The 15,659-nt window shown below is 42.9% G+C and overlaps 1 protein-coding gene across 4 annotated transcripts in view; it reads right to left on the bottom strand.

Moving 5' to 3' along the window:
• PHKA2 (phosphorylase kinase regulatory subunit alpha 2) overlaps nucleotides 1-15,659 on the bottom strand; it is a 143,561-nt gene that overhangs the window by 70,522 nt on the left and 57,380 nt on the right. For all 4 annotated transcript variants that reach the window (XM_040423691.1, XM_040423693.1, XM_040423692.1 and 1 more), the window contains exons 6-14: nucleotides 14,679-14,761; nucleotides 13,665-13,745; nucleotides 11,572-11,670; nucleotides 8,893-9,039; nucleotides 5,227-5,280; nucleotides 3,737-3,859; nucleotides 1,534-1,629; nucleotides 1,340-1,447; nucleotides 706-784 (exon numbers count right to left, since the gene is read on the bottom strand). In XM_040423691.1, coding sequence (XP_040279625.1) covers nucleotides 706-784; nucleotides 1,340-1,447; nucleotides 1,534-1,629; nucleotides 3,737-3,859; nucleotides 5,227-5,280; nucleotides 8,893-9,039; nucleotides 11,572-11,670; nucleotides 13,665-13,745; nucleotides 14,679-14,761 — 870 coding nt within the window. The remainder of the gene's footprint in view (nucleotides 1-705; nucleotides 785-1,339; nucleotides 1,448-1,533; nucleotides 1,630-3,736; nucleotides 3,860-5,226; nucleotides 5,281-8,892; nucleotides 9,040-11,571; nucleotides 11,671-13,664; nucleotides 13,746-14,678; nucleotides 14,762-15,659) is intronic.

Here is a 15,659-nt window from a genome sequence, read left to right as displayed (position 1 = left end):
ACATTAAAGCCTCATTAACATGTCAGTGTTTTGGTCAGTGATTTTGAGCCAAAACCAGGTGCTATACAGAACAGGAGCAGATCTTTCTTTTATACATTATGTCTGTGGAGGCTCCAATCCTGGTTTTGGCTCAGAATTACTGATGGAAATAACTGACCAAAACACCGACGTGTGAATAAAGCCTGACTAGCCTTCAATATGTCCAGTCCTATTGCCTTTTTTTGACTCAGGAGATGTGGTTTTCTGACAAGATAATGCCCCCACACACAGACTGCCCGCGCTACACAACGTACACCGCTGTATCATCAAATCTCTCCCCTGTTGAGAAGGTCTGGGACTGAATGGGGCGACCTATCTTCCACGCACAGTTAACATCCTCCTTCACATCCAAGTTGAAAGAAATTGGAATGGCATATCACAGGAGGATATCCAGCATCTGTATGAGCCAGAGTGGCAGCAAGGGGAGATGCCTTCCAGTATTATTTTGACCCTACTGCAGACCCCCAAATAAGGGTGCACCACCTTGGCTGTGTGACCATTAACCAAGTACCACCAGAAGTTTATACTTTGTCAATCTCAGCTCAATCGTATTACATTTCCAGGTGTTCTTTTTTTTATTTTCTGCTACGGTGTATATCAGGATATTTTTCAAGCATAAAAGCCAAATGTTTCGAACAACAGTGTGAATAAGTCCCAGGTCCGTACCTTGCACTACAACATCACGTTTCAAGCCTGTTGAAAATCTTCTGTTTAACGGATCAATCTCTCCTGGTGCTAAAAAGCCCTATGAAGAAAAACATAAGAAACATTGAAAAGTAATTCTTCTAGCTAAAATACTACCTAAACATGAAACAAAGAAATGGCTATAAAATCAGAACCAAATCAAATCTGCAAAACAATCCGTATGTGACTAACCATGGCTGTATTTAACCTGCAGCTAACAGAGCGTGTACCGGAGATTATACTGTAAAGAAGGAACGGTTTCATTAAAGGGCTTACGCCATGATTGATGTATAAAATGAAAATCATGACAATACCTGTCTAACAAAGCTACATCCAGCCCTGTACCGCACATTCACTGCTACCTTTGCCATGCTAGATTATCTTGTGCTGCAGCTCTCTCCCTGTAACACATGGCTGGTGGAGATTAGAACTGAGCACGTGTGACCAGCTCAATGAGACGGCCATGAAAGACTGAGATGGGAATAACCCTTCAACACATGTTATAAACCCTAAAATTACATTGAATAAAATGTACCGGTATATATGTTTATCAGGTTGTAACCAAGCCTTTGCAATGTAGAAGTTGTCAGTGCCACATCAATGTACTGTTTTATACCTCAGCAAGTAAAGCTCCAAGAATATACAGGGATTGTCCCCACATATGTGGCAATTTTCCAATAGGAACGCGGTCAACTGTATGAGGGTTATGGTACTCCTCTTCTATCTAAAGACAGAGCACAGTAAGACATTAATGTATAGGCCCACACACAAATGCACTTCTGTATGGATCCACATCCACAATGTGATGACCTTGTTGTGTGGGACAGCATATAATTCTGGCACAAGGCGAACCCCATTTTTCCCTCTGATCAGTACTCCTTCTAGAGCTTCTCTGTACTCCTGAACCTAAAATATGAAAATATACAGTATAAAATATAAAGTATTGTAAAAGACATACAGTTTTAGGAAAATGAACCTGCTCAATCAGATGTGGTAGTATGTAGACGTCATTATTTCTGCTATTTCCTATAGGAGTGTGAGGCAGTCATAACAGTGTGTGCATGGGTATGCCAATTTAAAGGGGTATTAAAGTGTTGCACCATGCCCCATCAAACAGCTGATAGGTGGGGTGTCAGGAGTCTGATACTGCGGATGGGTCATCAATATCATGAAATCGTAATACCCGTTGAAGGGTTTTCCAGTTTGCATCAACCTCTTCTAAAATAATCATTTATGAAGGCAGCTGTAATTTTGTATTGTATTTCTTTAATCTTTATTGCCCGTATCTGCCATTCTGGGTTGTGGTCACATGACCATGTCCATGCAGCTCTTTACTTACTTACTGTGATGTTGTGTCCATGGGTATGTCAAAGCAGTAACAGGAGCAGTGATGGGGGAGTGTCTATGTAACTAGTGGGGTGGGAGGAGCTATAAACTAGCTGGGCGTTGTTAGGGGCGGCGCTGGAGCTGTGGCTGAGAAAGGAGAAGTGCATCATGGGTTTGGTTGGATACAGCAACAGGAAGTGCTACATACAGGATGGAAACAAACCAGAGGGATTGGTGTACATGGTGAGAAGGGGTCAGGATGGTATATATTGAAAAAGAAAAACCAGGGGGAAGATGTGCGCGAGTTAAGCAAGTACATGAGCATATCCGTTACAAACTATAGTAATCCCGGAAAACACCTTCAAGGACTGCACTGTACTGTACGGATGTTGTCACAATTATGTTTGCTTTATTCATAGGGGGGGCAATACTGTGATCTCACAATAGTGTTTGTGTTTATAGGCTGTGTTCCACACTACAGCTGTCACAATAGTTTGTGCGCGCATTTATAAGATGTTTTCTGTCATGATGATGTCACAGTTGTACAGATGTAACAGAGTTAACAGTCAGAGTCATCACGCGTTAACTAGATGTGATAACTCACCAAGTGTGACTGTTAACTCTGCTACATCTATATGTGTGTGCATTTATAGACTCAGGATGCTGATTAATGTTCATACTAAAGTGACCAATTCCTACTGATCAGTCCCGGGTTTCCATGAAACACATTGGCATAAGGACTCTCAGAGTCAGGGAACTGTAGCATCTTTTAAATGTATCTTGCATTCTGTGATTATAATTTCAATCTGGAGGGTTTTATACCATTCTCTTTCTGTGCATTTATAGGTTGAGATTTATTTGCATTTAGAAACTCCCCCCTGCTGTAAGTCACAGTAGTGTCTATAAGTCTGTACTTCTAGGCTGCACTGCATTGTGCTGATGTCACAAAAGTGTATTCATAGGCTGGACTCTGATGTGATGATAGCGTTTGTGTGTATAGGAGATGTTCCATTGTGCTGATGTCACAAAAGTGTATTCATAGGCTGGACTCTGATGTGATGATAGCGTTTGTGTGTATAGGAGATGTTCCATTGTGCTGATGTCACAAAAGTGTATTCATAGGCTGGACTCTGATGTGATGATAGCGTTTGTGTGTATAGGAGATGTTCCATTGTGATGATGTCACAAAAGTGTATTCATAGGCTGGACTCTGATGTGATGATAGCGTTTGTGTGTATAGGAGATGTTCCATTGTGATGATGTCGCAATAGTTTCAGCTCATATTTATAACTTGCTCTTTATAGTGAGAATGTCACAATTTTAGATAGTTATTCGCTTCACTGTGGTGATCAGGTCACAATAGTGTGTCATTTTGTAATACAAACTAGAGAGAGAATGAATCAAAGAAGGGAAGTGTAAAAATCACCAATATTTGCACAGAGTAACAACTTTTAAAAATGTATGCTCCTCTTTGGGAAAGTGAGCGAGACATTGCTGGAGGGCCGCTGGCTCCCGCAGTTCAATAGATTTATTGTAGTTTACGCCAGAAACTAGCCTGCCAGAAGGTGTGCCTCGTGATACACTGCAGCGTGCTTCTTATTAAGACTGATGTATGATATACCAATCTTAATAAATTCACCAGTATGAATCTGATCAGTCACAATTCCTTGGTTTGTTTTCCTCTTACCTGAACTAGGTCTCCCCTAAAAACACCATCAATGACTAGATACGTCCAGAATATTGGCCACTCGCATTCAATGTTTTCAAACAATTTCAGCTCTGTTGAGTCGTAATGTAACCTAGTTGGGTCCTGCCAATATTTAAGGAAAATTGGTTACAAGGTCTAAAATTCTCTCCATTTCATTCTAACAACCAAGTAAAAGTGAATATCTACAAACTTGGCTAAGAACACATATAAAACATATGAAGGAAAGGAGAAAGACATTGAGAAAATATAGGTCATGTTTAGATTAATCACTTAAAGGCTATGTACACCTTCGGACTGCATTTTACTAATTTTTGGCTAAAAAAAATTATAATTTTTTTTTAATTGTCTAGCTGTGTAAATCGTGCCCGTCATCTAATAACCCTTATCTCTAATCTAGTAACAGGTCATAAACACTTATACAAGCCACATTCTTATCAGTAACATAAGAACTGAGCTATAATGTCAGAGAGCAGAGATAAGGAGCCCGTCAGATTAGCTGGCTGAGGAGAGCAGAGTGAAAACTCTGATCCCTCTATTAGAGCATCGTAGCCCTGTACAGAAAAAAGGGTTCCATATTTGGAATAAAGGCCAATTAAAAAATGTTTTTTTTTAGCTCAAAAAGAGTACAATGCAATAATAAAAAATAAAAAAAAATTGCCCCCAAAGGTGTACATAGCTTTTAAGGACAGGGTGCATTTTAGTTTTTTCTTTTCTACCTTCCAAAAGAACACAACTTTTTTTAAAAATTTTCATTCACATAGCCATATGATGGCTTATTTTTTGCGGCACTATTTAATGTACTTTAATTTAATATTGTGCACTGGAAAATGGGAAAAAAGAGCTAATTGCAATTTAACCTGGGATATGCAATTGCTTGATGAGTTGCTAAAAAAAATACTGAACCTTTGAGAAACTTAATACTATACTATTCAAGTGAGACCTAATGATGACCTGCTGCCTATCCACAGAAAGGCACATCCTCTAGACCAGTGGTGGCGAACCTATGGCACGGGTGCAAGAGGCGGCACTCAGAGTCCTCTCTGTGGGCACCCGCACCGTGGAAAAAGTCTTTGGTGTATACCAATATGCCTTAGACCTTTCCTGCCATTCATCATCGCAGGGCGCACTATGAACAGCACAGGCAGCACATTGAATGCAGGCAGGCTATTATAGCTAAAAGAAAAAGTACATGGAAGATATACTATATTGGGCTGTAGTGTTCAGGTTACATTGCCGTGTTGGCACTTTGTGATAAATAAGTGGGTTTTGGGTTGCAGTTTGGGCACTCGGTCTCTAACAGGTTCACCATCACTGGTCTAGACAAATGTATTAAAAAAAAGTTTTCAATTTGTGAGATAAGTCCTTTGAGATACTTTCATATTAATTGAACTTTGTGTGTTTTAGAAAAATCATAATTTACCCTCCAGGAACCATCAACTAGTTGCTGCATTTCCTGCCACGGTTCTTACCTCTCTTGGGGTTCTGTAACCATCTCTGAGAAATCTACAGCAGCCATATCTTCCCTTAAAGGAAAATAAAAGATTACAAAAGATGATGGGTAAAAACATACAAAAATAAGAACACAACAGCACATCAGTGTTTGTGCTTGGTGGGATGGGGTATTGAACCACTGATTTTAGTAATACCAATCACTTGTTTGCTCATAAAAGCTAAAGCGTAAAAAACCCTTCAAGTTGTTGGGTTGCATTCTACAGATGAGATGATGGACTGAGCAGGGAGATTTATAAGGGGCATTGTGGGTCATGAACACTATTGTTTTCACACTACACTGTACAAGGCTGCCATACTGTACAAACATATACAGTACACATACAGTATATAGGGCTGTCATACTGTACAAATATAGAATGCCACTATATAGTACATACCGTAAATGACATCCATATACAAGAAATCTAGCAGCGTTCCAGCACAGTGCTCCGAATAATAAGTGCCTGCAGAGTGACCCCTATAAACCGTGTCAGCTAAATAGGCTACTTTCACACTAGCGTTCGGCGCGGGATCCGCTCCTATAATGCAGACGTTTGCATCCGTTCAGAACGGATCAGTCTGCATTATAACTTAGAAAATTTTCTAAGTGTGAAAGTAGCCTGAGCGGATCCGTTCAGACTTTATATTGAAAGTCAATGGGGCCGGATCCGTTTGAAGAGTGAGCCATATAGTGTCATCTTCAAACGGATCCGTCCCCATTGACTTACATTGTAAGTCTGGACGGATCCGCTCGCCTCCGCACGGCCAGGCGGACACCCGAACGCTGCAAGCAACGTTCAGGTGTCCGCTCGCTGAGCGGAGAGGAGGCTGAACGCTGGCAGACTGATGTATTCTGAGCGGATCCGCCTCCACTGAGAATGCATTAGGGCTGGATGGCTGCGTTCAGGGCCGCTTGTGAGACTCTTCAAACGGAGCTCACGAGCGGACACCCGAACGCAGGTGTGAAAGTAGCCTAAGTGACCCCCATACGCAGTAATGGCAGCAGAGTTTAGCTGGATTTTCTGCAGTGCTCTAGGTCAATAAAATAGTTTGTGGCTATTCTAAATAAACCTGCTCATGCACATTAGATAAATGCTGGCCAAACCGCCATGGAGGGCTCTCGGATTTTAACTGCTCAATCCTTTTGTTCTCAGGCAGATAAGCTGCTCCCAGAGGTATGTGGCTTTTCCCCCTTTCCTCGTTCAGGACACATGAAGTGTGCATGTGTTTGGAGGGGTTTAGGTAGATAGCTGTTGGCCGAATGCTCATCTGGCCAACAGCTATCAAATGTGCATGGCCGACTTTAGTCCAAAATATATCTTTATAGGAATTAGAGCTCTGTTCTTTAGGAATCTGAGTTCCCTTCACACAGACATAAGGCCCCCATACACATTAAAGGGATTCTGTCAGCAAGATATTTGATATAGAGCTGTTCATATCATCCTATCAGTCTCCATTATCTTATTAAAAATATACTAGTTTTACCCCCACCTGTCCTTTCATTTTTGATAAAAATCGGTTTTATTAATATGCCAATTACCTTACTAACGTGCCCAAGGGGCTGTCCCTCTGGCTGTTTATGCCCAGCCGCACCCCTTATCTCGTAGCCCAGCGCCGCCCCACTGCTAATTATGCACTACTCTCATCGCCGATGGTGCGCCGTAATCTCGCGCATGCACCCTAAATCCACTGGTCAGCGCCCGCGCGGTGTCCTGGCAGCAGCCTCAGCGAACGAAGAGCCTTTGGATCACCACAGCCGCCCACCGCACATCCCCTGTTTCCGGTGTAGCGTCCCTCTCCAAGGGGCCGCACACCGAAGGTGGTGATCCGGCTGGAGATAGGGGAGCAGAAGACGCCAGACGGGGGTGGAGAGTACCTGTTCTCGATAGACATCAAGGACGCTTATCTTCACGTTCCCATCTGCGCCAGTCAAAGATTTTTCTCCGGTTCGCAGTGGGTCCATTTCACTCACGGGCCTTTTCCAGTTTGTGGCCCTCCCGTTCAGCCTGGCCACGGCTCCCAGGGTCTTTACGAAGATTCTGGCAGCAGTCAAGGCCCTGCTCCATGCCAGGGGAATTGTGGCGATCCCTTACTTAGACGACATCCTGGTAAAGGGTCCGTCATTCCGGGCGACGGCGGACAGCCTGCGCATAGTCCTGGACACCCTGGAGCGCTTCAGATGGACCCTGAACAGGCAGAAATCCTGTCTTTCTCCATCGCAGCGAATTACTTATCTGGGCATGGTGCTGGACACATTTCAGGCCAAGGTATTCTTGCCTCCGGAGAAGCTATCCACTTTCCATCTTCAAATTCTCCCCTTGTTGCGGCCCTGTCCTCTTCCCATTCGTCATTGCATGCAAGCTCTGGATCACATGGTCTATGCCTTCAAAGCAGTTCCCTATGCTCACTTCCATACCAGAACTCTTCAATGAGCCCATTCTGTCCAGCTGAGATTGTTCCCCAGCCTCCCTGGATCGGCTCATACATCTCTGCCCGTACCCTCAAGTGGTGGTTGGTCTCTCCTATGCTGAAGTCGGGTCGCTCGTTCCTTCCTCTCCAGTGGACGGACGCAAGCCTCAGGGGTTGGGGGGGACTATGTTGGGAAATCGTTCCACGCTCTGGATTTGGTATGAGCCATTCGAGTCTATCTGTCCCAGATGTCATCTTTCCGGTGGACGGATTCCCTGATCGTGATTCCAGAGGGGCCGAGATGGATTCGTTTGGCCATTGTGGAAGCGTACCGCGTTAATGACCGGGCCCCACCCTTCCGGGTGACTGCTCATTCGGCTCAGGCAGTGGGGGCCTCTTGGCGGTGCATCACGGGGCTTCGGCCCTTCAGGTATGCAAGGCGACTAAATTTTACAGAGTGCACACCTTTGCGTCTTCTGAGGCTTCTGTGGGGCGTAGAGTTTTGCAGACAGCGGTTCTCCGATTGGCAAGAGGGTTTCTTGTTATGCCCACCCTTGGGACTGCTCTAACATCCCATGGTCAAGCCTGTGTCCCCCAATGATACGGATGAGAAAACTAGACTTTTGTACTCACCGTAAAATATGTTTCTCTTCCGTTCATTGGAGGACACAGCTCCCACCCGTTCTCTTGTTTACGGGCCTTTTCTGGCCTGTGTGGTTCTGGGTTTGTACATAGTGTTTTTTTTGTCTTGCTTCTCCTACTGCTTTTGCTGATTTAGCTCAGTCCCTGTAGGAAAGGTATAGCTGAAGGGAGGAGCTCACACCTTTAGTGTCCGCCTCCTAGTGGCAACAGCTAAAACCATGGTAAAGCCTGTGTCCCCCAATGAACGGAAGAGAAACAGATTTTACGGCAAGTACAAAAATCTAGTTATTTGACCTAATTCTTGTGTTCTCCCAGGAGCTAAACCACCATCGAAAGTGCCTTACTCATCTCTCCCCACTGACAACACATAGACACTCTGCCAAACCATAAGTGTATGTGGGAGGCAGGAGCGATAGGGGTCGGCCAACAGCTATTGAATATGCATGGTGGCTTTAGAGTTACATGGTAAAATTCTATTAGAGAGCAGAATGAACTGTAGCATGCAGATGGGACAGCTTAACCCAGTAGCCCACGCTTTCATAAGCCCCTGCAATCCTGCCCACTTTATTTGACCCAGGGAACAGAAAACATACTTGTAATTTTGTGAGGATTTCATTTTTGGTCACATTAACCAGGTTTATGTCTTCCACTGCAAATGCTGGGTATGAAATGATAGAAAACAGACCTGCGTCAATCTCTTTTGAAGTGGAAGCTCTTGGTAGCATGGAACACAGGATTGACTGTAAAGGGAAGAAAACATATACGCTTTTGTAACGGACAAAATAAAAACACCATAGAAGGAGAAAATCTAGATCTGTATGTGTGTGTGCCCTTGGCACATGATCATGAGGTAACTTCAATAATGACATTAGTATGAAGCATCGATGGCTAACCTCCGGCACTCCAGCTGTGGTAAAACGACAACTTCCAAGATGCTTGGCTGTTCTCAGAACTCCATAGAAATGAATGGAGCATGCTGGGAGTTGTATTTTCACCACAGCTGGAGTGCCAGAGGTTAGCCATCACTGGTATAAAGGGAGTCTGTCACTAGGTTAATCCAGGCACAATGCCTGGTAGGGCTAGCTCAGTTGAATGTAAGAATACCATTCACCTAGAGATCTATTGCTTCATTCTGGAGAAAAAGTATTTTTTATTCAAATTCAAATGAGCAGTTAAGTGCACTGAGGGTGGACCCAAGCCACTCTGTGCACCCTTGCATCTCCCATTAACTCTGCCAGCCACTTATTCTCCTTCTTTATTGCAAGGGCCTGGTTCCTGCATGGTCATCTTGCCTGGCTTTGTAAATCATGAAGAAGAATGAGGGGACAGCAGAGGAAGCAGGAGGAGCAAAGGTGCACAGACTGGCTTGTGCCCGCCCTAAATGCGCTTAACTGCTCATTTGCATGTGGATTACAAGTACTTTTTTCTCTAGAATTAAAGGGTTTCTACCACCACATTTTGACCTAATTAGCTGTCAGACACTAGCGATCTGCTAGTGTCTGCTCTACCTAACCATGCTATTGTAATCCCTTTCTCTGCAGCTGTTACCCTAAAAAACAAACTTTTATTGCAATGCAAATGAGCCTCTAGGTGCTATGGGGGTGTTAACATGTATAGCTTGGAAGAAAGACGAGACAGAGGGGATATGATAGAAACTTTTAAATACATAAAGGGAATCAACAAAGTAAAAGAGGAGAGAATATTTAAAAGAAGAAAAACTGCTACAAGAGGACATAGTTTTAAATTAGAGGGGCAAAGGTTTAAAAGTAATATCAGGAAGTATTACTTTACTGAGAGAGTAGTGGATGCATGGAATAGCCTTCCTGCAGAAGTGGTAGCTGCAAATACAGTGGAGGAGTTTAAGCATGCATGGGATAGGCATAAGGCCATCCTTCATATAAGATAGGGCCAGGGGCTATCCATAGTATTTAGTATATTGGGCAGACTGGATGGGCCAAATGGTTCTTATCTGCCGACACATTCTATGTTTCTATGTTTCTATGTGCACTTGCAAGAAAGAACATACTTTGCTGCTTCGGGGCTCATGAGAAAGAGGGTTGCAGCTCTGGCTATTACTATCCCTCATCTGAAACCTGCCCACCAGAGATCCAAGGCGCAGCCTTGAATGACTGGCGTTCCAAAATGGTGTTCAGATACCATTGCAGTGTATTGAAGGTAGTGAGAAATTTGAAACCAGATGCAAAAAATCCTCAGGATATGCCATAAATATCTGTTAGGAGAGGCCCCACCTCTACCATCCCTACCTATTGGGAGGACAAGGTTTCCCTGACGCAGACTGTGCTGGACGAGGTGGCTAGTAGTGGCCGCATCCAACCACAAACTGAATGGAGAAGTAGCAATGTATGTGCACACCACTTTCCATTTAAGAAAGAGGTGTGCACATACATTGCTTCCACTGACCAGGATCATTACACTTCTTTACAACGGAAGCAGGATGGTGAAGATGTAACAACTTGCTGGATGTGATGGACCCATTGTTATAATTCCAATGGGACCCCTCCACTTTTATTGTCCACATCTAAAAATGCTGTGTTCACAGTGAACCTGTCAGGGTGATTGGCAGTCTTCCCTGTATTACTGTGTACACAGAAGGCTGGACCCTCACCGATTCTCTTAGGAGTCCTTTCAGGTTAACCCTGCTCAAACCCTGGAAAAGGGTTCTATATTAACTCCTGTTTATAACAAGAACAGAAATCTACAATGCACCTCTATAAATACATTGTTCAATCATAGCGTCACAGGATTCAAGGAGCCCATATTGACAGGTCAAGATGTGAACCAGTTCACTAAAACTCAAGCCATTACATTATGAAGATTTGTAACTCTGAAAGTGGTTTTCCCGGGAATTTGATATTGATGGCCTTTCCTCTGGAAAGGTCATCAATATCAGATCAACAGGTGTCCATTTCCTGGCACTTCCGCCGATCAGCTGCTCTTTCCAAGCCATGTCACATCATGTTCATCGGTCACATGGCCTAGGTGCACCTAAGCTGCAATACCACGTACTGCCACTATACAGTGTATGACTCTGTACTTAGTAAACCGCGAGAAGTCCACTGAACCCACTGAGCTCAGATGAGCACAGCAGATTCCTCAAACAGCTTATGGGCTGGGGTGTCGGACCGCCATGATCTCATATTGATGACCTATCCCAAGGATAGGCCATCAATATCAAAATCTAGGAAAACTCCTTTAATGACTGTAGCACAGAACTTTTTTCCCCACAGTGGATATGCAATCAGTATTCTCACCTGACAATGCTCCACGTCATCAGGCAGAACATGAATCACTGATCTGGGACCTCCATGAGCACCAAAAAGGTCCAGTTCATCAATAGCTTCCAGGGCAGCCTTTAAACAAGCATAAAATGGTTTTCTCTATTATCTGCAGGTTAATAAACTATTCTATTCTCAGGTTTGTTTTCATTATGGTTACAAATGAAAAGATATTAAAAAAAAACATAGGAAAAGTCTGAACAGTTAAATAATAACAATTCTATAGAATGGAGCAGGTTGTCATAAGTACAATGCCATGAAAAATAGAGGTGCAAAACAAATCCGTAAATGGACTATCGGGCAGATTTATTAAAGGGGTTGTCAAATTTCTAAGTGGGGTATTAAATGCCCCCCACCAAGCGAGACCCGTCAAAAGGAAGCATACTTACCTGCTCCCTGGCACTTGGTTCCGGCTCCATGGGTTCATTACTGTTTTCATTGTACTTGGGTCTCTACATGTAAACTTCTGGCGTGGACGAGGGACTCCAAGCGGCACATCACTGTGGTCATGTGCCGCTTGGGGGACACGTCACTGCTACAGCCAGTCATTGGCTGCAGCTGCACACGTGATCCCGTCTGTGCCAGAGCTTTACACTACTGACAAACATGGTATAAAAAGCATAGCTTTTGTGCAACCCACAACTTTTAAAGGTAAAAAACTGCAGCAAATTCCCCTGGTGCAAGGCTGTACAATCATGAAACCACAAGATCGTGTTAACGCCACAGAGTGCTATGAACAGCTCACAGACTTTGCTTTGTTCAGTTCTATGAGAAGAGGCAAAATGAATAAAAGCTGAAAAAGCACAGCACTCTCCTCCCATAGTTCCAGTGATCAGTGGGTCTCAACACTTGGGACGCCCGTCGATCAGAACTTATGTCATGTTACTATCAAACATCAAAAGTTTTCTTTCACTTTTTGTTCACTTTGTACACTACAGTAAGTTTAACCTGACTGAAGTAACACATTAAAGTAACAGGATGCAAGAACTGACTAAGCACTGGGTGATGGGAATCTACTACGAAAGTGGCCCTCGAACAGAAATTAGGTTGTGGAAGTAACCCAGTGAATTCTTACTTCATGGGAAGTAGGCTGCAACGTGTGCCACAAAGATGATGGGCGTTTCACATGACTTTACACTTCCTCAGACTGCAAAATGGCTGTTAACTTTTTGAACAGGTTCCAAACCCACAATTCCTATGACTGCCTGTATTGAATACAGCATAGTGAGAACTGACCTGATGAGGGCCACTTAATTTCTTTATAGTGGTCCTCACATTCTATTATATCTGCATGCTGAACATCCCAGTTATTTTGTGGGTCCTAACTTCCACCATAACTGTACTTGTAGAGCAGTGACTGATTCTTCCATTATCGACTATTCTGCACGAGAGCTACAGTCATTCAACATATGATTTTGGTCCTTCATTATCCAAGTCATATGTCGTAAACGGCAAATGACTGAACCTGGACTATTTGCAATCACAGATATCTACATAATCAGATACAGTGGTCCCTCAAGTTACAATATTATTTGGTTCCAGGACAACCATTGTATGTTGAAACCATTGTAACTTGAGTAAACGGTTCCAAAGCCCCAAAATGTCATCCAAGATCAGAGAAAATGAAGATTTATGAAAAATAAGCAGATAACTAAGACAGATAAAACAAGTCTTTACATAGAACAGTCAGAAATAGCTGCTAAATTTTTCTGACCCATCGTAAGTTGAAACTAGACTCAACATACAATGCCTCGGACTCAGATCCAACTAATCAAGGCCACTTCTCAGGTAAAATAATTGTATTAGCAATTATTTTACCCGAGAAGTGGCCTTGATTGGTTGGATCTGAGTCCGAGGCATTGTATGTTGAGTCTAGTTTCAACTTACGATGGGTCAGAAAAGACCATTGTATGTTGCAAATATTGTATCCTGAGGTCATTGTTTCTTGAGGGATCACTGTACTACACTTATAGTATAACATTTTGTATGAGGAAGTCTAAACATAAGCCAACAATTCTGACACATTTTTAGCACATTGCTTTGACAATAAGCTACAGTATTCATCTTACTTTGGCCATCCCCACAGAGCTGGCATTAAGTTCAGGAATTCCTTGATTAGTTTTGTCTCCTCGTTCCCACATTCCATAATCCTGAAATTGACAATATATGAAACATAAATGTATGAAACAACCGTAAGATTGATTTCTTCAACAACTTGCTGACTGCCTGTTGACTATATATGTCCTGGTGGCCGGCACTTATCTCTGCAAGGACGTGTTGAGGGTGGGGTGTCTGCACAAGCTGCTGGGTCTTAGCACACCCAAATCAGCCCTGCAATGAGCCTTGTAAAGCGTCTGGGACCTGTATTCGCTCTGTAACTGGGGACTAATATTGCAGCACCAGTTACAGGAGAAATAGCAATAAAAAATGTAATGTTAAGTGCCTCCAAAGGTCTTCTATGATGTTTTGGGGAGCACAAAGTGTAAATAAAAAAATAAAAAATAATAAAAACCGTCACCACATGACACAGTGCTACTTCTAGGCCCATCACCCAGTGAACATAACCCATACATTCCCTCTATCAAAATGGCTGTAATGAAAATGGGTCATCATTTAAAAAAGTATTTGAGTTACATATTTGTGTTTATGACAAAAAAAATATGAGAACATGTGAAAAACAGTGTTTTATGTCCGGTTTATTACATTTTCATGGGTATTAAAAAAATAAAAAATAAATTACAAAAATGTATCAGTGAAAAAAAAGGCATAAAAATTATTTATGTAACCAAAACAGAAAAAAGAGGTTTTGGCTTTCCAAAACGCATATACAAAAATAAATTTAAAATGCACCAGGTTAGGAACGGCCCAGCCTTAAACTGGTTAAAAATAGAAATAAAAAATATTCCTCTAGCAGAATGGAAAAAAAAATGCATAAAACACCCCAGTTGATCTCAGTAATATTGGGTGAAAGGACATCTCTTATAGTTTCAGTTGAAAAACATATACAGTAGTGATTGCTATCTAAACACACATCTTGTAATTACATTCCTAAAGTTATGAAAGTTTTTAAATTATTCACTTACAGCAACTTTATAAGCAGCTTCAATATAAAACACAAGATTCTGTATAAAGGCCACTTCATCCAGGGTAAACACAATGCGAAGTCCTAGAGTGCACATAATTGTTCATGTTAATATTTGACATACACAACCAGGTCACAAATATACATCTTCTCACTGACTGAACATGTGTGCCCTACCTAGAGCTTTAAAGGGTTTCTACCATCACATTTTGACCTACTTCGCTGTCAGACACTAGCGATCTGCTAGTCTCTGCTGTACCTAACCATGCTATTGTAATTCCTTTCTCTGCAGCGGTTACCCTAAAAAACGTAGTTTTATTGGTATGCAAATGAGCCTCTAGGTGCTATGGGGGTGTCTTTTCAGCACCTAGAGGCTCCGTCCACTCACCATTTCTGCCGCCCAGCGCGCTCCAGCCCGCCCCTCTCCTCTAGATTGACAGCCTACTCGGGCCTGCGCCGTGTGCTTCTGTATTCGGCGCAGGCGCAGTGAAGATGCAGGGAGACAGTCACTGCGCCGAATACAGAAGCACACGGCGCAGGCGCGAGTAGGCTGTCAATCTAGAGGAGAGGGGCGGCAGAAATGGTGAGTGGACGGAGCCTCTAGGTGCTGAAAAGACGCCCCCATAGCACCTAGAGGCTCATTTGCATACCAATAAAACTACGTCCATCCATCTTAGTATCTTCATTTTACATACTTCATCTTACATCATGATTGATGTAAAAAATGATAGATATGGTGGTGGCAGTTGAAGGATGGAACTGACCATGTGCGACCAACTCCGTGGGTGGACCTGCACATTATTATACAGATTAGACGCCAGGGTGTGCCATTACTTAGCTGAAGCACATTTTACAGAGATTATAGCCTCCTGTCTTCTTGGGTATGATGGTAGAAGGTTTGCACACCTGGATTAGGGGGGTTTCTGCCATTCTTCTCTGCAAATCCTCTCAAACTCTGTCAGGTTGTCTGGGGACAGTCAGT

The sequence above is a fragment of the Bufo bufo genome, chromosome 3 (genome assembly GCF_905171765.1).
Source record: "Bufo bufo chromosome 3, aBufBuf1.1, whole genome shotgun sequence".
In the NCBI taxonomy this organism is placed as follows: Eukaryota; Metazoa; Chordata; class Amphibia; order Anura; family Bufonidae; genus Bufo; species Bufo bufo.
Note: the sequence above shows the minus strand (reverse complement) of the source record. Positions and strands in the feature narration are given on the sequence as shown.